We start from the raw sequence: 23,531 nt of genomic DNA, 5'->3' as shown, positions 1-23,531 counted from the left end.
CAACACATACCTGATACACCCTGACGTGAGATGCTTTGGTATTCTGCATAGAAGACTGCTTTTTCCAACATTCCGAGCAGGATGACCCCTCCAATCCAGAACTGAATCCGGAGTAAATCCTTCCAGTAGCAGGCTAAAAGGAGCAGCCAAACCAGACTGTAGAACACGTAGATGATACACATCACCATGTAAAACTGCAGAAAGAAAGGCAGCCAGTCAGACTGAATAATACTGCCAATATTAATATTAAATACTTGGGACAATTAACACTGCATCTACAACAGAGGCTGCAACAGTGGAAAAGCAAAACATTTGTGACTGTGCTTCAGTGTGCGTTGCATTATGTATAAATAATTGACACAGTATTACTTTATCCCTATGGTTCATATGTTATCTGTAACTTATGGAGGGCCACTGTTTTATGTTCTGTATGAACCATAACCAACTTTAAAATCTTCCTAGTAAATATTCACCTTTTTCTTTATTCTCAATCTTATTAATTTTGAAGATCAACATGGTTCATCTCAGCTTTGCAAGTAGCAATTGCATAATCCCATCACCCTGGGAAAGAATTTCTTTTGAATTTCTGATTGTATTTATAAGTGGTCATCTTGTGTTTATGGCCTCTATTTTACACACACAGCTTGCAAATCATCTTTCTCTGTTGAATAAAAATTTGCTTTGGAAAACAAACAAAATCTCTGTCATTTCCTTGCTGTTTATGGGTACTGAGCAGATAGAAAACTGCTTGTATAATTTCCATATACAGTCAAGGACCTCCATCAGCGTGATCCAATGAGTCAGACAGTGGAAGAGGGGGAGTGTGTTAATGTGCGGGTAGCACTGTGAATTGTGAGGAGGGTGCAAAGAGGTGTCGAATGATGTAAACAGATCGAATGCTTGGCCAAAAATGTGGTAGATGCTATATGACATGAAGTTATCCAGTCCTGTAAATAAAATACAACGATGCTATTTAGAGGTGTTTGGACTCTGCAGCAAGAGATAAATCGGTTGAAGGTGTGGATGAAAACTTTGTAAATAGAGTTTAAAGTGGGTATCCATGACTGCTATACTTCAGTAACAGGATTCATCTAAATCACAGGTTCTCAACCTGGGGTCCATGGACCTCCTGTTTAATGGTATTTGTCCATGGCATAAAAAGAAAACCCTGATCTAAAGGGAGAAAAATTGCAGATGAATACAGAGGCATTGAAGTATTTTTGCATACACATTATAAAAAATTAGCAGATAGGTATAGCAAATGGTTAGGAAGGCAAATGGCACATCGGCCTTGATAACAGTAGGGAATTTTCAAAACAATTTTTGCAATGGAACAGGTTTCTGGCAAGGCCGCAACTTAAATATGTGTATGGGTTTTGGTTCTTTTAAGGATATATTGACATTGGAAGCAGTCCAAAAGTTCTTAAGATGTCTATCATTAAAAGCTAAAGAATAGGATGATCTTACTGCAACCAGGATATCCTGAGAGGACTGTCAGGATACTGACCAACACTTTCCAGAGTTTGGTGGTCCTCAAATGAGGGGACACAGATACAAGGTTATGAGAAAGCCTTTAAAACTGAGGCCTGTATGAACTTCTCAGAAGAGTGCTGAATCCCCGGAATTCCCTTTTCCAGTAATGTGGAGTCGAGATAATTAAGAGGAAGTATAAGTATTTTGGAAAATCAAGGACAGAATGGTTCTGGCAAAGTAGAACAGAATGTATCCCAGGGCTGATCAGCGTATAGTGAGGATCATCTGGGGGCTGGTTTTGGAAATTGTTCTTTCACAATGTAAACTGGGTGGAATATAAATTTTGATTTTAAAAATAATGTCTGATTGTTCGCTGAATATTTGCAAATATGGAACAGATTAAATTATTGTATGTGGATCTTTTGCAAGCTGTTCAGTTTAATGAATTTTCCAATTCAATTTTCATTGAGTTCACAGAGATAAACAGATGGAAGTGGCTTTCAAAATCATTAAACTAGAAAACTGTTCACCATCAGCATTGTACAATCATTAGTATCCACCATCAGAGATCCGCATCACCTAGACCATGCTCTTTTTTCATTGCTACCATCAGGCTCTTGAACAAAAGGGGATAACTACAGTCATTCTATTTCTGGTGATCTCAAAACCAATGGTCTCACTTTAAGGACTCTTTATCTTATTATTTCATACTCATTATTTATTGCTATTTATTTATATTTGCATTTGCGTAGTTTGTTGTTCATTGATCTTGTCTACAATTACTGTTCTGTAGATTTGCTAAGTATGCCTACAGGAAAAAGTATCTCGGGGTTCTATGTGGTGACATATTTATACTTTGTTAATAAATTTTACTTTGAACTTTGTTAACCACAAGCCTTGTACTACTTACAATCATTAGTGGCCATTGTGTGGCAGAAATGTATCCGTAGGGTCCTACCATTTCCACTTCTACTGCAAAGAGACATAGGACAGCAATCAATAGGCAAGCCAAGCTATGATGTGAGCTGAAAGAACTAGTAGATAATCTGCGACCAGATACAAATGAGTGAATGGTTATCAGATCCTGAGGTGACATGACAATTGCATTACTTGCATTGCTAACTTTTATGTATTAGCCAAGGCAGCACTCAGTAAGTATATCAGATATACTCAGTAAGTATATCAACAAGAAGAATTAAGGATAGCACTGCTGCTGCTAATTCTGCATGAAGAAACATGTCGTTTACATCGAATCAAATCAGTCAGGATGTGCTGGGCACAACCTGCAAGTGTCACTACCCTTCCAGTGCCAACACTATTGTTTGTAGTGTACTGGGTGGCATTTTGCTGTTTCCATAGCATTTGACTTATTTTTAAAAACAAGACCAAGTTGCTAGCTTGACTCTCAACCCAGCATAAAAGGAAAACATGCAAGGAGCTGCTTGGATTCGAACTTGAAACCATTTGCCTTGAAGTCCAGTGTTGATGCCAGTATACCACTAGCACAAATACAGGATATCCACAACTCAATGACCTCAGCTGGTACATCTTTGCAACATGGGAGGAAAGCAGAGCACCGGAAGAAACTCACAAAGTCACAGGGAGAACGCACAAACTCCTTACAGACAGCAGCAGAAATTGAAACCCGAAATAGCAGCTAGCACTGTACAGCGATGCACTAACCTCTACGTTGTCGTGCCACCCAAGGGTCATCCATAAGCAAAAGCTTTCACTTTATAAATGTCAGGCCATAAGACATAGGAGCAGAATTTGACCATTCAACCCACTGAGTGTGCACTGCCATTCTATCATGGCTGATTTATTTCCCTCTCAATCCCATTCTCCCAATAACCTTTGATGCCCGTACTAATCATGAACCCATCAACCAACTCTTCAACTATACCAATGACTTGGCCTCCACAGCCACCTGTAGCAACAAATTCTATAGATTTACCATCCTCTGGCTAAAGAAATGCCTCATCTCCCTTCTAAAGGGATGTCCTGAGGCTGTGCCCTCTGGTCCTAGACTCCCCCACTATAGGAAGCATTCTCCCAACATTTGTTCTATCTAGGCCTTTTAAGATTCAATAGGCTTCCAATGCAACTCCACCCCCCATCTTTAACCAGTGAGTACAGGCTCAGAGCCATCAAATGCTCTTCATATGTTAAACCCCGTTATTCCAGAGATCATTCTCATAAACCTCCTCTGGAACCTCTCCAATGCCTGCACATCCTTTCTTAGATAATAGGCTGAGATCTGCTCACAATACTCCACAGTAGTAGCACGGTCACTCGAGTTAAGTATGATGTTCTCCTAAGGGTTGTCTTTTGGTGGGTCCTCAGGTGGCTGTAGTGGCCAATTCTGGTAGAGTGTGAGCATGGTTGCGTCTGACCAATGCCTTGTTATCGTCTTAATACTACATCACATTTTGCCTCATTCACCACCTGATCTAATCAAAACCAACATGAGCTTTGGACAATAAAACAATTATGTCCTATTTTGCTTTGCCAGTTTTTAGTTCCATAAAGAAAAACAATAAGGTCTAGCCACTACTTTTGCTGTTCATTACAAAAGACTTTTGAGGTTATGAACCTGCACGCAATTGCTGCCAACTGTAGCCCACTGCTGCCTTAACAGAACTAAGGGTGAAATGCATTACTTTACTGTTGTACTGAGAACCTACAAATTAGATTCCAATTTCTGTTTTCAGGAGAGTTAACCATTGGTTTTTTGACCTCAACGATGAAAAGGTATGGTGCATCTTCCCAGGTCTTTGCTACCGAATCCTTTAAAACCTGTCAACAGAAAGGAATTTAACATTAATTAATTTGCTGCCTGAAAATGTTTTAAAATTTTAGTATTCATCTGTTTAATATGCTCACTAATTTTACCAACATTATGGAATCTTGCTTGTAAAGCAAAAGTGAAAATGAGTCACAAAAGGAAAAACAGTGCAGATGCTGGAATCTGAAACAACTGGCAAAATGTTGGAGGAACTTAGCAAGTCAGGCAGCATCTATGGGGGTGGTGAAAGGGAGGGTTGACATTATGGACAGACCAAAGGATAGAGAGGGGAGATAGCCAAAGGTAATGTTTTGCAGACAGCTCACAAAACAAGATACACTAGTAGATATACTTCTGAACTGCGATTGCTATAGTCTATAGCCTGTAATTTCACTTTTAAGTAAGTACTTTTGAATTGGCTGAACTATTTGGTGCTTCTGTAATCTTCTGGGTGATTCAGCATTGCGTTGAGTCTTGATAGTGGAAAGAGTCGTGGTCTGCTCCATTACTCTGTACGTATTAAAGTGTCAACAAGAAGAGCAGAAAAATGAACAGGTGTACAGCAATATCTGCGTGCATTTAGCCAGTCTCCCTTTCTTCTCACTACTACTGTTGGGTGGGAGATGAAGAAATCTTGGATCTCACTCTGCCAGGTTAAGGAGCCATCAGACTCCTGAACCGGCTTCACTCGCTTCAGCATTGACCATGCTTCGCAGGTGTGGACTCACTTTTGGGGACTCTGCAGTTCATGTTCCATGTGGTTTTATTTACTTTTTCTTTACTATCTGTGCAATTTGTCTTCATTTTGCACATTGGATTTCTGATGGTCCTGTTGTGTGTGCTTTTTAAATGAATTCTACTGTGTTTCCTTGTTTTGTAAATGCCTGCAAGAAGATGAATCTCACAGTTGTTTATGATATACATACTTTGATAATAAATTTCAACTTTGGAAGAGGTGGAGCAAGAGTTAGCAAACGCTTGGTGGATCCTGATGAGGAAGTGCAATAGCCAGATGGAGAAGAAAACAGAGCAAATAAAGACAGAGCTGGTAACAGGTGGGGGGGGGGGGGGGGTGACAGAGTTTCAGATTATGGAATCTGAAAGGAGAGGAGGGTGAAGCACAGAATCAAGTGAGGGAGATGGGGAGGGCAGGTGAAAACAGTGGGGCAAGGGTGTGTGGGTAATGGACAGATGGAGTTGGTGGAGGAGAAGAAAGAAACAGGGTTTTGGGGAACACATACAAAATGCTGGAGGAGCTCAGCAAGCCAGACAGCATCTATGAAAAACAGTACAGTTGATATTTCAGACCAGGGCCCTTCGGCAGGACTAGAGAAAAAAAAGCTGAGGAGTAGATTTTAAAAATGGGGGGAGGGGAGAGAGAAACACAAGGAGATAGGCAAAACTGAGAGGGGGAGGAGCACCAGAGAGAGGCGATGGACAGACAAGGAGATAAGATGAGAGAGGGAAAAGTGAAAGCAGGGGATGCAGGTTGGGTTCCAGAAATCTATGTTCATGCCATCAGGTTGGAGGCATGGATTAACATATTGGAATGGGAATAGGAAGTGGAATTAAAATGGGTGACCACCAGGAGATCCTGCTTCTTCTGGCGGAAGGAGCATAGGTGCTTGACAAAGCAGTCTCCCAATCTACGTTGGGTCTCTCTGATTTACAGGAGGCCACAACGGGAGCACTAGACACAGTATGTGGCCCCAGTAGACTCACAGTTAAATGTCACCTCACCTGTAAGGACTGTTTGGGGTTCTAAACAGTGGTGAGGGAGGAGGTAGAGGGACTGGTGTAGCACTCATTCCGCTTGCAAGGATAGTGCCAGGAGGGAGGGACAAATGGATGAGGCAGTTATGTAGGGAGCGATCCCTGCAGAAAGCAGTAAGTGTTTTTCTTGGTACATGGAGATTTGGGGATTAATGAGGGAGAACAGCATTAATAATACTGTTTTTTTGAAATTTTAAAAGATTGAAGCTAAGGCACAATGTAATGGTCTGTGAGATTGGAGGCAAATGCTGATAGCAGAACAAACAGAGAAAGGACAGGGCAAACAAAGTGGCATTAAAGGGGTGAGGCTGGCAGACTCTTACAAGTGGGATACCATGGGGATTAGTCCTACATTCTTTTCTATTATCTATTTATATATATATTTTTATGAACAAACTGGTTGAAGAAAAAAGGTTCTTTCTCCACAGATACAGTATGCCCATTTAAGGATTTACAACGTGTCTGTTTAAATTTCACGTCAGGTAATGACTGGCTGACCTACTGAAGACTTAAAAACAAGTAAGAAGAAAAAAGAAACATACCGGAACTTTATTTACTCTGGTGGTCTTATTTAATTTTCCATTTTCATTCATAGGTTTCCTGTTTTCTTTCTGGAAAAAAAATACGTATTTTTGTTTGCTACAATTTGCAAACTTTTTTTGACAGCCTGAAAGGCTATTTCAGTGCACCTTGAAGACTTCTCTCAACTACCCTTACAGGAAATGGCATGCCAAATCTTTACTTGAATATTTTGAGGAACCGCTGAGTATCACAATGGTTTATGACAATGGATCTGCAATTCAATGACCAAATAGCTGTCAGGTCCTAGAAGGAGACTCAGAGGAGTCTCAATTCCAACTAACTCAGACAGTGACAAGGACACGAGAGGCAAAATGATATTAGTGATAAACATATAGTCATGATATCAAGCACCCATCAGCAACAGAGACGAAAGGAAATAAAGGATGAAGAACGTAGGGCAAGAAGTCTGAACTTCCTCCAACAGATCAGGCCAACTCCTCAGCACCCAATGGTAAACCATTCTTCACTGGAGGTCATCCTCCAACACGGAATGCAAGCCTGATACAATCTTTGCAGTTCTACATATGATTTGCCTCATTTAAATATTTTCCCTATTTCGTGAAAATAATGAATGGTGTGTCAGAGGATCTACTATGGACCACAGTGCTGATGCTCAGAACAACTATTTGTATTTCCATGACCTTTTAATGGTCATTCCAGGCATCATAAGGCTGCATCAAAAATACTCAAATCACACAATCAGTTCAAAATGGACATTCAAAACATTGAGGTAAATATATTGTATACCATCAACAAATGTTACAACTGTCAGCAGAGAATGAAAGTGATTGTTAAGATTCTCTCTCCTGCAAGTCTAACTCATTCCCTCCAAAAGATATTTGAACATATTCAAAAATAAAACCTCAACCACCTTTAGTCATTTTAAAAGTTACTGAAAATATGACTAATAAATTTGTACTGGTGGTCAATGCACTGAAAATGATTTGCTTGAAGATTCTTCATTAAAAATCTTTCCAAAATAATATCTTAAACATCCATGATGGCTTTTTTAAAAAACAACTGCTTAATGATAGGTAGATTGTCTCAGAAAATATATCCCAGAAGAAATCTCCATGTAGTATTTGTCCTAGTCTGTGTTTGGAATGCATTATAATGACAATGTCTAATACATCATGATTGCAAGTCGTACCTTCTCATTGCCTGTATTTCTTTTAGATACTGGCTTAGGATTAGGCTCAGGTTGGGCTTCAATGTCCTGTGAAGAGTCATTTACAACAATATTTACTGGAAAATCACTATATTTAAAATGTCACCTTGCACAAACACAAATTCTTCAGCCTTTTAAAACAGAGACCTTGGTTTGGTTTCTGGTCAATATTGATGTCAACTAGCACAGCAAGCAGAGTAAAACAAATAGTCACTCAATTAAGTTGGACAAATACAACTTTGAGACGTTCACATTTACAATGATCATAGAGTCTAAAAAGGGTTGTCAGCATTGACATTTTATTTATTTACAAGCAACACTGTGAAGCAAACCCTTCTGGCCCTTTGAGCTATGCTGCCCAGCAATCTCCTGATGTAATTCTACCCGAATCAATAGACAATTAGCAATGACCAATTAACCCACCAACCAGTATGTCTTTGGGAAATGGGAGGAAACTGGAGCACCTGGAGGAAATCCTTGCAGTTACGGGGAGAATATACAAACTCCTTACACACAGCAACAAGCATCTAGCTCAGCATCTCACAGGATTTTGCAGGTAATCCATAAAAGGATACTGATATCCCATTAAACAACAGAGATTTTCAGAACTACATAAAAGAATACAAGATACTTCAGTCCCATCCTACCTACACTTCGCATGCTCTGGATCTTTTCAATGATTTTAAGTTCCCTGGTCTCCATCATCTTATCTTCACTATGATTGTCCAGTCCCTATACACCTCCATCCCCCACCAGGAAGGCCTCAAGCTCTCTGTCTCTTTCTGGACACCAGACCAACTAGTTCCCCTCCACCTCCGCTCTCCTCCGTCTAGCGGAATGAACTCGTTCTTAATTATTTCTCCTTTGGCTCCTCCCACTTCCTTCAAACAAAAGATGTAGCCATGGGCACTCGCATAGGTCCCAGCCTATGCCTTTTGTTGGCTACGTCAAGCAGTTGATGTTCCAAGCCTACACTGATGTTCTGTCCTCCACTTTTCCTACGCTACACTGACGACTGCACTGCACCCAGGTGGAACTCATCAATTTCATTGCACGCAAGTGGAACTCAACAACTTTGACTCCAACTTTCACTCTGCCCCCAAATTTACCTGGTCCATTCCTGACATTTCCCTCCCCTTTCTCACTCTCTCTTTCTCTGGAGATAGCTTATCGACTGATGTCTATAACGGTCTCTCACAGCTACCTGGACTATACCTCTTCCCGTCCTGTTATTTGTAAAAACCCCATCCCCTTCTCTCAATTCTTCACTCTCCACTGCATCTGCCCTCAGGATGAGGCTTTTCATTTCAGAATGAAAGAGATATCCTGCTTTTTCAAAGAAAGGGGCTTCCCTTTCCCCACCATCAATGCTGCCCTCAACCACATCTCTTCCAGTTCACGCACGTCTGCCCTCACCCCATCCTCCAGCCACCCTACCAGGGATAGGGTTTCTTGTCCTCACCTACCACCCCACCAGCCTCTGCGTCCAGCACCTCCAACTCCAGTGGGATCCACGACCAAGTACACATTTCCCTCCCCCCACTTTCTACTTTCTGCAGGGATTGCTCACCATGCGACTCCCTTGTCTATTTGTTCCTCCCCACTGATTACCCTCCTGGCACTTATCCTTGCAAGCAGAACAAATGCTACACCTGTCCCCAGACCACTTCCTTCACTATGATTCAGTGCCACAAACAGTCCTTTTAGGTGAGGTGACACTTCACTGTTGGGGTCACTTATTGAGTCCAGTTCTCCTGGTGTGACCTGTATTTCAGCAAGACTTGACACAGAGTAGGAGACCACTTTGCAGAACATATACTGCAGTTTGCCAGAAGAGGGAGCTCCCAGTGGCCACCCATTTTAATTCCACTTTCCATTCCCATATGTCAATCCATGGCCTCCTCTACTGTCACAATGAGGCCACATTCAGGTTGAAGGAAGAGCATCTTGTATTCCATCTGGGTAGCCTCCAACCCAATGGCATGAACATTGATTTATCAAACTTCCAGTAATGCTCCCCCCACCCAACTTCACCATTCCCCTACCCCTTTTCCTTCTCTTACCTTATCTCCTTGCCTGTCTATTGCCTTCCTCTGGTGCTCCTCCCCCCTTTTCTTTCTTCCATGGCCTTGTCTTCTCCTATTAGTTTCCCCCTTCTCCAGCCCTATATCTCTTTCACCAATCAACTTCCCAGCTCTTTGTTTCATCCTTTCCCCCTCCCAGTTTCACACATCACCTTGTGTTTCTCTCTCCCCTTCCCCCACCTTTTAAATTTATTCCTCAGCCTTTTTTCTCCAATCCTGCCAAAGAGTCCCGGCCCAAAACGTCAACTGTACTCTTTTTCATAGATGCTGCCTGGTCTGCTGAGTTCCTCCAGCATTTTGAGTGTGTTGCTTGGATTCCCAGCATCTGCAGATTTTCTCGTTTGTGATTCAAAAAAAAACCTCTCTTTTTGTGTTACTTTTAAAAAATATATTTTTTATTGTAACATAGTATTTTTATGCAAACACGAGATTCTGCCGAATCTGAAAATTCACAACAACAGACAAAATGATGGAGGAACTTGGGTCAGGTGACATCTATGAAGAATGAAGAAAAAGTCTATGTTTCTGGGTGGGACCCTCCATCAGAGTCCTTCCTGAAGAATGGTCAGGCCCAAAACAATGACTGTTTATTTCTACCGATTCTGCCTGATCTGCTAAGTTCCTTTACTGAGTGTGTTTTTTTATATATACATATATTGCACTGTATTACAGCTGCAATTTTTTTGTCAGTGACAATAAACCTGATTCTGACTACAACATTATGGCAAAGGGTTTATTAGTAACATATTGAAATATCTTACTGGTGTCGCTTTTCTCAATGGTTCTGGTTGGTCATAGTGATTTACTTGCAGCTGCAAAAGAATTCAAACAAAAGTATGTACTCAGAGTTGTATAAAATTTGTGAGTATATACATAGGGTATAAACATGTGTGTATTTTTATATAGACACACACATATGCACGTACAATATAGACATATATAAATATCACATGTAGGATATAATACATGCAATACTGAAGTAAAATAAATCAGCTCAGTTTGTTTAAACCATGGCAGCGCAGATGTCACAAAAGTTAGCTTCAATCTACAATAAACATTTACAATGACTGAACACTCCCCCACTGTCAAAACTAAGCATAGCTCCCAGGCACGGAGATCCCAACACTTTGACATTGACACCAGAAGGCTAGAGAATAAGTACACTATCACCAATAGAAATGAAAGCTGAATAATCTGCTACCATCAATATTAAACAAACACAGGAGAAAGCTGTTATGCGGAAGCAGGTTTGCTGATTCATTAAATGGGACAGAAGATGCTAATTAGTGTAAGGACATTAACCGTTTACTTACAGCCTAACAGTAAAACATTTAAACATCTAAGTCACACAAGTACTCATCTAAGTCACCCTAAGTTGCAAAACTACAACATTAAACATTCAGTAACACTTCAAACTCAACAGGTACCTCATTAAGTCTGCCTAAGTTACACACTACAAACCTAAACATTCAACAAACAGGTACTTAGCTAATTGAGTGTGTGGGCTCTCCTATACCTGCAGCACGCCTTCCCAACTGTTCTTCAGCACTGGTTGTAACCTCAGCCTGAAGTGAGACTGCATCAAAAGTGACAGAGTCTTTCACACCTACTATTCTCATACCCCTGGGGTGCCCGGAACCAGAGGCTGGTGCCATGGTGTGAAAGCCAACCAATGGGAACAAGTTGCTATATCCTTTGAACATGCCAATCAACAACTGGCATGGTGGAAATGGCTTTCGTCTGGCAAGTAAGTTAACCCTTCACACTACAAACTGTATGTATCTGGCCTTTACTCGAGGGTGGGCATAAGGAAAGACAACAGGAGTGAAATAAATGATGGCAGAATGGAGATTTTTTTGTAAAGCAATGAGAGAACAAAGAGTTGAGTGGGCAACTCATCTTGCTTATCAGTTTGAATGTTTGTAGTACATTCATAGTGGCAACTGATGCCCATCCTAACCTCTTCCCTGAAGCGCTGTACTGGTACTGCACCTGGGTGCCAGCAAAAATAATGTGCTGTCTGAACTGAGCCAAGATGACACCTTGCAAGATCATTTAAATCAATGTTGAAGTGGTTCACAAGGGTATTCCTCTGACCATTATTTAACCACGGAGGGTGGGGAGGTTTTGTTGAGGACAGAAAACTCATCTTGCATGTATGTGGCTTCAATCAAATACCAGATGAGAAATGGCACATTTCCAGGCAAGGGGCTAGGGGTGAATCTGCACAGCACATCAAATATTAACACGCTACTGATAATTTTACTCACTTGTCTAAAAGTTTTGTTCTTTTGACACTCAATGGAGTTGTACTGGTGCAGTATGTAATTACCACTTCCACCTTTCTCCTGCTCAGTTAAAGAGCCAAAATATTTTGCTGCCATGTCATCCTGCAGAAAAACACATGGATTATACACCAAATAAATATATTAGGACTAAGCTTAAAAAAAATGCAAAAAAAAAATATTTCTGGCTCCGCCCAGATCCCAATAATCAATAAAATTGTACAATTTTTCTCCTTTTTAGTTTTCGTATGGCTCAAAGTTGGAAGTAAATTTATTATCAAAGTACATGCATGTCGCTATTTACAACTCTAAGATTCGTTTTCTTGTGGGCATATGGAGATGTAACATAAGATTTTTACTCCTCATGTGTATAAAGGATGTAAGTAATAAAGCCAATTCAATTCAATAAATCCAATCACCATAACAGAATCAATGAAAGACCCCACCAACAGGGTGGACAACCAATGAGCAAAAGACAACAAACTAAGCAAATTCAGAAAGAAAGAGGGAAAAAAAGCAATATTAAGAAATTAAGATGAAAAAGTGAGTCCACAGGCTGCGAGAACAGTTCAGTGATGGGGCAATTTCACTTCGAAACTGAATTAATTTCACATTTACTGAGACAGATCATTTCAAGCTGGAGAGTTTCCACAACCTCCCCAGGCAGAACTTGTGATTTTTTTTAAGGTGAGGAAAAAACAGTCAATGTTTTAGACAGAGTCCTGATTAAGGGACTCAGGAGCTTCTCAATAATAAACAACTCTTTATGCTTCTCCATAGATGCTATCTGACTTGCTGAGTTCCTCCAGCATTTTGTGTGTGTTCCTCTGGATTTCCAGCATCTGCAGAATCTTGTGTGTTTGTTAGCTGCTTACTTAAAATGGAATGCTGGAAAAATACTGTCCATCCATTCCCTAATATACAAAGGTTTATGTCATTCCGCATTATGTACTTCTAACTAAAAAGTGGCACTCTGCAGCATTAAGAAAATACCGTTTGCCACTTTGGGACAAAAAGCAGCTTAGCAAATGAAACTTTAATATTGTACACTTACCTTAAAGGTCATGTTTGTAATGTTGAAAAATATACCTTCCGCTGCCCATGGAAAGCACTTTCACATCAGGGTTATTGACTCATTATTACTGTCATTACTGGATTAGCCAATGTTAACAAAAAATGGAAACAGTTTTAATTATTTCATTACTATTGAGAAGCTGCTGAATTGTTTTTTTTCTGTTTCTGTGGTTATAGCTTTTCTTTCCTATGAAAATAGTACAGTCTACCAGATTATAACTTTTACTTAATAGCAATAGGAACTGATTCCACAGTGGACAGTGGCTCAATCAAATTAATGGTTAGAGAACATTGGCATCTTTACTTAAACATTATGAAAATAAAGGAATAAATCAATTTTAGAATAAATATTGGCCGATAATCTTCAACATATTGTAGCTCCAATGGAACTTTTAAAGTTATATTCAAAGAAAAGCCTCACTTTCACAGAAGTAAAAAGGAGCACCTCGGAGTCATATTACTCTGGACTAGTTGTAAGACAGGCCAAACAGACACTGATTCAAACTTTTAACTGGAGAACTTAGAAGTAAAATCAGGGAGTTCAACATGGAAAAGGGGAAGGGCAAATCTTAGAAAGACTGACAAAACATTTTATCTATTAATAATTCGTATTAATTACACAGAAATGCGTAGCCTCAGTTGTAGCGCGAACTAGCCCTTAAGCCTCGGGCTTGCATTCTGCTGCAGACCAGGTGACAGACGTGAAGGACCACAGCATGGTCGAGCTCGGCTGGGGATGGCACCACCTGTCGGCGCTCTCCTCCCATGTTCGAGTGGTGGAAACACAGGCTGGATTGCATGCATCTGTACACTGCCAGGAGACTGTACCATCAACTGCTCAGGGTCTTTGACTACATATGCTTTTATTCCCCTCAAGTGAATATGCTTCTTTGCTTGATATTTTGAATAATGTTACTCACTACTTCTAAATGTTTGTTTGCTATTTTGAATGTTTTGCACATTGGCCCCAAAGAAACACTGTCTTGTTCAGCCATATATATGAATGGTTTGAATGATAATTAACCCTGATTTGATTTGATAGAAATAAGTTTCCTTCTAAACGGGGTAGGTGGGACTAGGTGAGATTAAGAGTTCGGCACGGACTAGGAGGGCCGAGATGGCCTGTTTCCGTGCTGTGATTGTTATATGGTTATATAAACCGCAAGACCACAGATACAAGTCACAAATAGAATACTGAAGTGAAAAGGTTAATATGATATGGGCAGGTTGCATTCCAATGACTTGTAATGTTATAGCCTTTCAATATTTTCACTTTAAAAAAACCTTTACTGCCCATCAGAAAACAGTTGTTGGATCAGAGTGTAAAACTGTTATTTTCTGGTAGTTTTAACATTTCCTATGCTTGCTTCTATTTTTATATAATTACCTGTGTTCAGAATTATAGTATAGCTGATTTGGTACTTTGCTAGATGTTTCTCTGTGGCAAGTGTAACATCACTGAATCTGGCCATTTCTTAGGATATTTGTATCACAGGCATGTCTTGTGATCTGTCTAGTCTGAGCTAGTTTTATCACAATTTCTTTGAACTTGGATCTTATTTTGTCTTTGTTCATTCTTCATTTTTAATACTTAATAAACACAACAAGTTTAATGACTCAGTCTTGACTTCTGAAGAACCTCTGGTTGCAACGTCACCAGATCCAACACAGTTGACAATCTTGTTTTCAATCACAGTCAAACATCACTTACGTTCACTGACATGAATTCATCATAACAGCGGGAACTCCTCAAATACCACGCAATGCTCAGATTGACTGGAGTGTCGCAGCTCACTTTCGTCCCTGAGAAGCAAGAGGACAGCAACTGTTAGCTATTTCCAGGTGGCTCTGATAGTGAAATATTGAATCAGAGCTACCATTCACATTACAAATGAAAGGGAGCAGCTCAGGACTATGTTACCTGTAAGATAGGACAGACAGACATTGATTCAAACTCATCGACGTCATCATTATATGCCGGAAGTATGATGTGGCCAATGATAGATTTTCCACAACCATGATTGTTCTTGGCAAACTTTTCTACAGCAGTGGCTTGCCATTGCTTTCTTCTGGGGAGTGTCTTTACAAGACAGGAGTCCCCAGCCATTATCAATACTCTTCAGAGATTGCCTGCCTGGCCTTGGTGGTCAAATAACCAGGACATGATTTGCACCAGCTGCTCATACAACCAACCTCCACTTGCTCCCATGGCTTCACATGATGCAGATCCGGGGGCTAAGCAGGTGCCACTCCTTGCTCATGGGTGACATGCAGGCGAGCAGAGGGAAGGAATGCTTTTGGTAGAGATGCATCTCCACCCTGCCACCCAGATTCGAACTAGCAACTGATAATTAAGGAATAACATCAGGGAGTTCAACATGGAAAAGATGTTATCACTCTCCTGATCAATGGCAGTTAAAGGGCAGGAGACGAGGCAAGGCAAGGCACATGTCTGCACCTTCAAACAACTGTGAAATAAGCTTCAGAGAAAGCAGCAGGGTACAATAGGCTAGGTTCTAATCACCACATCTCAACAAGAAATTGATAAAATAAGCAATGGGAACTGGTTCTGTAGTGTTCAGTGGCTTAGTCAAATTAATGGCAAGCTAACAGAGGCATGATTACTTAAACCAAGCATGTCAGTGAAGGAAGACGATGCTTTTGCACTTGAAATGAATGCTGGAGTCACTCCCTTCCAGAAATCAGGGTTTTACTAAGATATTACTTCTTTTTAAATTAAACACTTTAATTAACTGTATGAAACCCCAGTGAGACAGTAAGTCCTGTGTACTGCCATAAGGCTCAAGTTCTGTAAGCAATGGTTAGATACAAAAAGCCAATGCAAATTATCTTCCTGTTCACCATTCTCCATAGCTGCAGCTTAGTTTCAGCTATAAACAATTCCACTCTCAATAACATGAGGTACTGTGAAACCTCCAGCTACTCACATTTCAGCTTAATGTAAGAATGATTGAACAACGTCTTTCGAAATGGAAATCTTGTCTGAGATTGATTCTGCAAAGAGATCAAAACAAGAGAATGTTAATTTTGCCATTTTATATCTTCTTACATCTAGGTCTGGTAGCCTGTTAAAATAGTATTAGTAACTTTTCTCCTCAATTGGCAAATCGTTTTTTTCCCCCGGGTGATCTCATGGGTTTGGGCGGGATGAATAATAAAATAAAATGGGCGGCATGGAGCCCTGTTGGTTGGCACTGTTGCCTTGTGGGATTCGGTGAAAACTAGAGTTAAGATTGGATCAGCCATGATCTTGTTGAATGGCAGAGCAGGCTTGAGGGGCCAATTGGCCTACTCCTGCTCCTATCTCTTATGTTCTTATGACCATTCTTTAGATAGGGGTCTCACATCTTATTAGCAGCATATTTAAACACTGAGTTGAATGGGGTTGCTCACATAATCACGTCCAATTCGAACTCACCCTTACGTTGAATACTGAAATCCTAACAATGCCTTCAAAGATTATAAATTATATGTCAATCCATGGCTTCTTCTTGTGCCAAGATGAGGCCACCCTCAGAGCAGAGGAACAACACCTTATATACTGTCTGGGTAGGCTCCAGCCTGATGGCATGAATCTCACTTTTTCCTTCCAGTAAAAAAATCCCCACTCTGACCTCCTGCCTATCACCTCCACCTGGGACCCTCCTTCTTCCTTCCATTGTCCTCTCCTATCAGATTCCTTCCTTTCCAGCCATTTACCCTCCCCATCCACCTGGCTTCCCCTATCACCTTCTCATTATCCTCCTTCCCCTCCACCCACATTTTTAATTCTGCCATCTTTCCCCTTCCCATGGTTCTTGGCCCAAAATGTCAACTGTATATTCTTTTCCATTGATGCTGCCTGACCTGAGTCCCTCCAGCATTTTGTGCGAGTTGCTCTGGATTTCCAACATCCACAGACTTTTGCATATTAAGATTATAAATGGAAGCCATGGTTGATTCTGTGCTTCTTTGCAATAGTATCTTCACGATGCAAGTGTGGTTTTTATTGCATCTGTACATGCATTTGAGAATAAAGTCAATTTTATTTTATTGAAACATGAGATTGTGAGGGGGCTGGACACTAAATGCTGCGAAGTAGTTTAATCTCACAGGAGTTTGTTCAGAGAAAGAGGATGGCTATTCCATATAACCATATAACAATCACAGCACGGAAACAGGCCATCTTGGCCCTCCTAGTCCATGCCGAACCCTTAATCTCACCTAGTCCCACCTACCCGCACTCAGCCCATAACCCTCCACTCCTTTCCTGTCCATATACTTATCCAATTTTACCTTAAATGACACAACTGAACTGGCCTCTACTACTTCTACAGGAAGCTCATTCCACACAGCTATTCATGAACAAGATAAGGAGAAACTTCTTCCGTCAGAGGTAGTGTGCCTTTGGAACTCCACGCCATGAGAGCTTTGGTGTATATTTTAGTCAGAGATCAAATGCACTGGCAACAAATATTTTGCTTCATGAATACTTTAAGGTGTATCTTATGGATTTTGGGCTGATTATCCTGAAAATCATGAAATTTCACTATCATGCACCTTTTTTAAAAAATCACCTATATTTGCTATTTCAATTTATAATTCAAGTCAGAATAACTGATGCCAAGATTAAGGAAGGCATTTCTGTTGGTCCACAAATCAAACAGGTCATCAATGACAGGCAATTTGAAGAACTTCTAGTAGGAGACCACAGAAAATTACATGGAAGGTACTGTATTCAAGAATGTTGTTGAAAATTTTTCTTGGCAATGACAGAGCACCAAACTACATGCAGCTGGCTGACAACGTGCTTAAAGCATACAAACTCATGAAGTACAACATAGAATAGTACAACACATTACAAGTCCTTCGGCCCACAATGTTGTGCTGACCCTCAAATCGTGCCTCACATATAACCCCCCACCCCACCTTAAATTCCTCCATATACTTGTCTAGCAGTCTCTTAAACTTCACTAAAGATGTCACTAAAGATTTACTTTCTTCACTCCACTCCCATTTAGGCTTCTCCCCTGCAAACCTTGGCACTATCAGTGACGAGCACGGTGAAAGATTTCACCAGGACATTGCTGTCATGGAGAAACAGTATCAGGGCAACTAGTATCCACCATTGCTGGCTGAATATTATTGGGCACGTGATAAGCCTCAAATACTGAGTATAAATGAAAATCATCAACTAAACGTTTTTAGCTGAGTTGAACTATTACAAAGTACATTATATTCAATAAAAGTTAATTTATTATTTTGCCAAATTCCTACGTGATACAAGTTTGAAATTATATTTGTGTTCAGTTTCAAGTGGTCTGTCGTAAAAAAATAAAATTTCTGAGGAAGCAACACTTTTGAAAATATTTGTTGTCCAGTGTTAAAGGTAACTTCCTCTGTGCTGGCATAACGCCAAGCGTTCCCAAATGAACATTGAGAGAGTAAGTTAGACGATTTGTTGCCTGTGGACATAACATCATTACTACGGGTATGAAACTCAGTGTTCAGTGCTACATTCATTCCACACTAACATATGAAAGCGAATTTTGGACAATAGCAGAGCAAAAGGAGAGAAGACACAAAGCTGCAGAAATGTGGTTTTTGAGAAGAACCATTCCACTAGTTGGCTTATCTCACTCCTTTATGCCCTCTTGTCACTACCTGAGATTCCACTAACAATGGTTGTATCGTCAGCAAATTTGTAGATGGTATTTGAGCTATGCCTAGCCACATAGATGGAAGGGATGGGCTAGCAAAAGTTTTGAAGATTTTATTATAACTTCTCAGATTAAAAAGATGGAAGATCACGATCTTATGACACAGCACATAATGAAGATGATGAACGTACTGTGCAGAAACTGCCTGTTAAGTTATTTACATATACAATATATGATGTAATGCATCAGAAGGAGTGATAGAACACTGCAAGTAATTTCTTCTGTAGTACATCCCAATATTTCAAATCGGAATTAAAATCTCTTGAGATCAGTGAAGCAGGTAGATTTGAGAGAATCAAAAGGTGTTGGTTGCTGTGCTGTCCCCTCACGGGACCGAGTCTTGCTTAGTCGATGGGACCAACTCTTTCTGACAGACCCGGCGATTCCAGGTGTTAGAACCTGGAACAACTGACAATCTGCTGGAGAAACTGTGCTGATGCCGGCTTTCGAGCATCATCATTCTCACAGGTACTGCTCGACCTGCTTTGTGTCTCCAGTTGTTTGCTGCTCCAGTCAGAGAGCGCTGGGTCCCTCAGCCCAGAACTCCATTGAAAGATTCAAAGTACATTTATTATCAATATATGTATGCAGTATACATACATCTTTCCACAGACCTCCCCAGTGATAAATTCCTCATGACACCCCTTCAGACCTCAATCCCCTCCTAGTCCCTCTTCAGCTCACGTGAACAAGCCGGCCACTCTCGTCTCTAGGGCCCTCTCGGTAACAAAGCCACTACCTACCCCTGCTATGTTGAGGGTCCATTTGCCCGGCTCCGACAGAGCCCCAGCGGACTCTAAGCCGAATAATGACAACGCCAGGAACAACCAGAGACAGGCCAGACTCCACACCCGCCAACTCCTCGTCGCCATCTTGTTTACACTTGTGCCTGAAGCCGCCGCTCGCTGTAGCTGTGACGTCAGCGCGTAACCCCTTCCCCCATCTTAGTTTGTGATTCCCTGGCGGGACCGGCAGTGGGAGCACTGCGCAAACTCGGTGCCGGCGCACGGCTACGCCCAGTCATTCGGCACAGATGTCAATCACATGGGAATCCCCGCCCTTTCAGCCGGCCGGTTGCTGCTGAGACCTATCGAGGAATAAATAGCCAACATTTTGGACGTGGACTGTACTTTTTTCCATAGATGCTGCCTGGCCTGCTGAGTTCCCCAGATTCACCATACTCTGGCTGAAGAAATTCCTCCTCATCTCTGTTCTTTATTCTGAGGCTGTGTCTTTAGATTCTGGACGTTCCTACTAAGGAAACATCCTCTACACTCCCACTGCCCATCTCTTTCAGCATTCAGTGAGGTCCCTCCTGAACTCTTCCGAGTACAGACCCGGATCCATTCTGAGGTCAATTTATTGGTGGGACCATCTCTGTGAACCTCCTCTGGATTTTCTAGAGGGTTCCACATACTTGCTTAGAAACAGGGCCCAAAATTGCACACAATGCAGTTTGATTAATGTCTTACAAAGTCAAAATGGGAAATACTTTGGATACGAACAGGGAACTGCTAGGTGAAGAATAAAATGTCAGGAACCAGCACTACACAACAAAAATTTTCTAAGACAAAGTGGTATTAATCTAGAACGTGAGTAAGTTTTGATAAAGTACAGAGGAATCTATTCAGAGAACTTTTAGTGTGAGTACCAGTTTATAGCCTAAAGATGTGCACGGACAAACATCCTTGAGATGAGATAATGCTGAAGAATCTTTTCCTCCTTACAGACCTGTTGTCTCTGTTTCTAAGTAATGTGTCTAAGCAGAACACTGCAAGAGATAAGGTAGAACAGAAGGTTGTACCACTAAGGGATGGAAAAGTACTGGGGTAAAAGCTTTAAAGTTAGCTGCTTGAAGAGATGTTGAAGCATATAAAAAGGGGAAATTTCTTTGTGCAAGTGGGAATCTTCTCTAAGGCTAGGTCGCAACTCGTGTTGAGAGTTGGAGATTAGAGTCAGGGAAAGAGAGAGGGAGAGGGAGGAGGGAGAGAGAGACAGACAGACAGACAGAAAGGGAGAACAAGAGAGAGAACTGCTATGAATCAGTGGACTGGAATGTATTCAGGGAGTCACCTTCGAGTCTGGATGAGTATGTCACAGCAGTCACTGACTTCATTAAAACCTGTGTGGATGAGTGTGTGCCTATGAGAACTTACTGTACATACCTGAATCAGAAGCCATGGACTTTCATAGTCTGCATTCAGCTTTAGTGATCCAGGACGATAGAAGAAAGCCGACTTACGGAGGGCTAATTCAAGAGTAAAGGAACAATTCAGAATGAGGTTGGAGGTAGGATTAGATGCATGTCAACTCTGGCAGGATCTGCAGGCCATTACTTCCTACAAAGCATAACCTAACACAATGAATAGCAGGGATATTTCACCACTAGACAAACTCAGCGCCTTCAATGCTGGCTTTGAAAGGGAGAATGAAACCACAGCTGTGAAGATCCCTGCTGACCCTGCAATCTCCGTCTTAGAGGCCAACGTCAGGCTGTCTTTCAGGAGGGCAAATTCTTGCAAGGCAACAGACCCTGAAGGAGTACCTGGTAGGGCTCTGAAAACACGTGCCAACCAACTGATGGGGAAGTTCAAAGACATTTTCAATCTCTCTTTGCTACAGTCAATAGTTCACACCTGCTTCAAAAGAGGAACAATTATACCACTACCCAAGAACAGGATGAGTTGCCTTAAGGGTGAAAATCCAATAGTACTCACATCTACGGTGATGAATTGCTTTGAGGTTGTTTATGCAACTGCAACTGGATCCTCAACTTTCTAACTGAAAGACCACAATCTGTGTGGAAATAAAACATTTCCACGTTACTGACAATCAAAACTTTAGTAAAGGTGAAAATTATGTACCCTAGTTCAAGAGTCTGATGTGTTGAATCAGTTCAGAGTTGAGGTGAGTGAAGTTATCAACACTGGTTCAGGAGCCTGATGTATTGAATCAGTTCAGTGTCCAGTTGAGTGAAGTTATCCACACTGGTTCAGGAGCCTGATGTGTGGAATCAGTTCAGAGTTGAGGTGGGTGAAGTTATCCACACTGGTTCAGGAGCCTGATGTGAGGAATCAGTTCAGAGTTGGGGCGAGTGAAGTTATCCACATTGGTTCAGGAGCCTGATGTGTGGAATCAGTTCAGTGTTGGGGTGAGTGAAGTTAACCACACTGGTTCAGGAGTCTGATGTGTGGAATCAGTTCAGAGTTGGGGTGAGTGAAGTTATCCACACTGTTTCTGGAGCCTGATGTGTGGAATCAGTTCAGTGTTGGGGTGAGTGAAGTTATCCACACTGGTTCAGGAGTCTGATGTGTGGAATCAGTTCAGAGTTGGGGTGAGTGAAGTTATCCACACTGGTTCAGGAGCTGATGTGTTGAAGGTAATAAGGATTAGGGTTGGAACAGAAAAGGTTTGACATACTGCAAAAGGGCCAGTCACAATCTCAGATGTGACAAAGTAAATTAAATAGTCCTGGTATAGTTTATGACAGAATGTAGGAAACCATTTTGCACACTGCTGGCTCCCAAAAGCAACAATGTGGTAACAGTCAGAATAAGCTATTTGTAGTGATGTTGTCTGAAGCACAAATATGAATCTCATCAGCCGTGAACACCATCACGGAAGGTCACTCATCCCATTTGGCAGCCTTGTACTTAATCATTAACCAACATACTTAAGAGCACTTATAGTTGGGCACACTAATGGACTAGATTAAGCATTATGAAATAGCAGAGGTACACTTTGAGGTCTTGATTCAACTGGGATTTCTGTTAAACGGTTATTAGTTCAGTTGATGGAGTAGTGGTGCGATCACTCAAGTCCTTCCTGTTGATCAGTGTCAAAAAATCTAAATTAAATCCACTGTGATTCAAAGTTGTTAAATGGTAAAATATGAAAACTTCCAAGGGAGGGGTGTGAATACTTTTTATAGGGACCGTATATTTGCATTTGACAGTTTGTTGTCTTCTGCACTTTAGTTGCTCTTTCATTGATCATATTGTAGTTATTATTCTGTAGACATGGTGAGTATGCCCGCAGAAAAATGAATCTCAGGGTTGTAATGGTGACTTTGATAATAACATTTACTTTGACTGTTGATCTTACTTGCATTGTTTGCATGATTTGTTTAGTTTTTGCACATTGAGTGTTTTAAGTAAATTTATTAACTTAAATAAATAAGTAAGCAATAAATATCGAGAATTGAGATAAAACATCCTTGAAAGTGAGTCCATAGGTTATGGGGACAGTTCAGAGGTGGGGCTAGTGAAGTTATCCCCTCTGGTTCAAGAGCCTGATGGTTGAGTGGTAATAACTGTTCCCGAACATGGTGGTGTGGGTTCTATTGCTCCTGTACCACCTTCCGGATGGCAGCAGTGAGAAGACAGCATGTTCTATGTGGTGGGTTCCACTGCTGATAGACGCTGCTTTCCTATGACAGTGTTTCTTGTAAGTGTGCTCAATGGGTTCTATTGGGTTCTTTGTTTTGTGGCTGCCTGTAAAGGCACAAATCTCAAGGTTGTATATAGTATATACACTAACATAAAGTGTACTTAGAACTTTGCAAATAAGTTTTTCATTGTCCCAGTG

General features: G+C 41.0%; 1 protein-coding gene across 3 annotated transcripts in view; it reads right to left on the bottom strand.

Moving 5' to 3' along the window:
- Positions 1–19,854, bottom strand: part of zgc:162698 (Transmembrane protein 87A-like) — a 73,500-nt gene extending 53,646 nt beyond the window's left edge. For 2 of the 3 annotated variants that reach the window (XM_059951019.1, XM_059951021.1), the window contains exons 1-10: positions 19,688–19,854; positions 16,173–16,239; positions 14,936–15,027; positions 12,136–12,255; positions 10,627–10,677; positions 7,764–7,829; positions 6,574–6,642; positions 4,158–4,269; positions 2,384–2,445; positions 11–194 (exon numbers count right to left, since the gene is read on the bottom strand). In XM_059951019.1, coding sequence (XP_059807002.1) covers positions 11–194; positions 2,384–2,445; positions 4,158–4,269; positions 6,574–6,642; positions 7,764–7,829; positions 10,627–10,677; positions 12,136–12,255; positions 14,936–15,027; positions 16,173–16,239; positions 19,688–19,816 — 952 coding nt within the window. In that variant the 5' untranslated portion in view covers positions 19,817–19,854. The remainder of the gene's footprint in view (positions 1–10; positions 195–2,383; positions 2,446–4,157; positions 4,270–6,573; positions 6,643–7,763; positions 7,830–10,626; positions 10,678–12,135; positions 12,256–14,935; positions 15,028–16,172; positions 16,240–19,687) is intronic. The other variant, XM_059951020.1, reaches the window with a different exon arrangement.
- Between the last annotated feature and the right edge of the window lie 3,677 nt (positions 19,855–23,531).

This window comes from Hypanus sabinus, chromosome 26 (genome assembly GCF_030144855.1).
Source record: "Hypanus sabinus isolate sHypSab1 chromosome 26, sHypSab1.hap1, whole genome shotgun sequence".
In the NCBI taxonomy this organism is placed as follows: Eukaryota; Metazoa; Chordata; class Chondrichthyes; order Myliobatiformes; family Dasyatidae; genus Hypanus; species Hypanus sabinus.
Note: the sequence above shows the minus strand (reverse complement) of the source record. Positions and strands in the feature narration are given on the sequence as shown.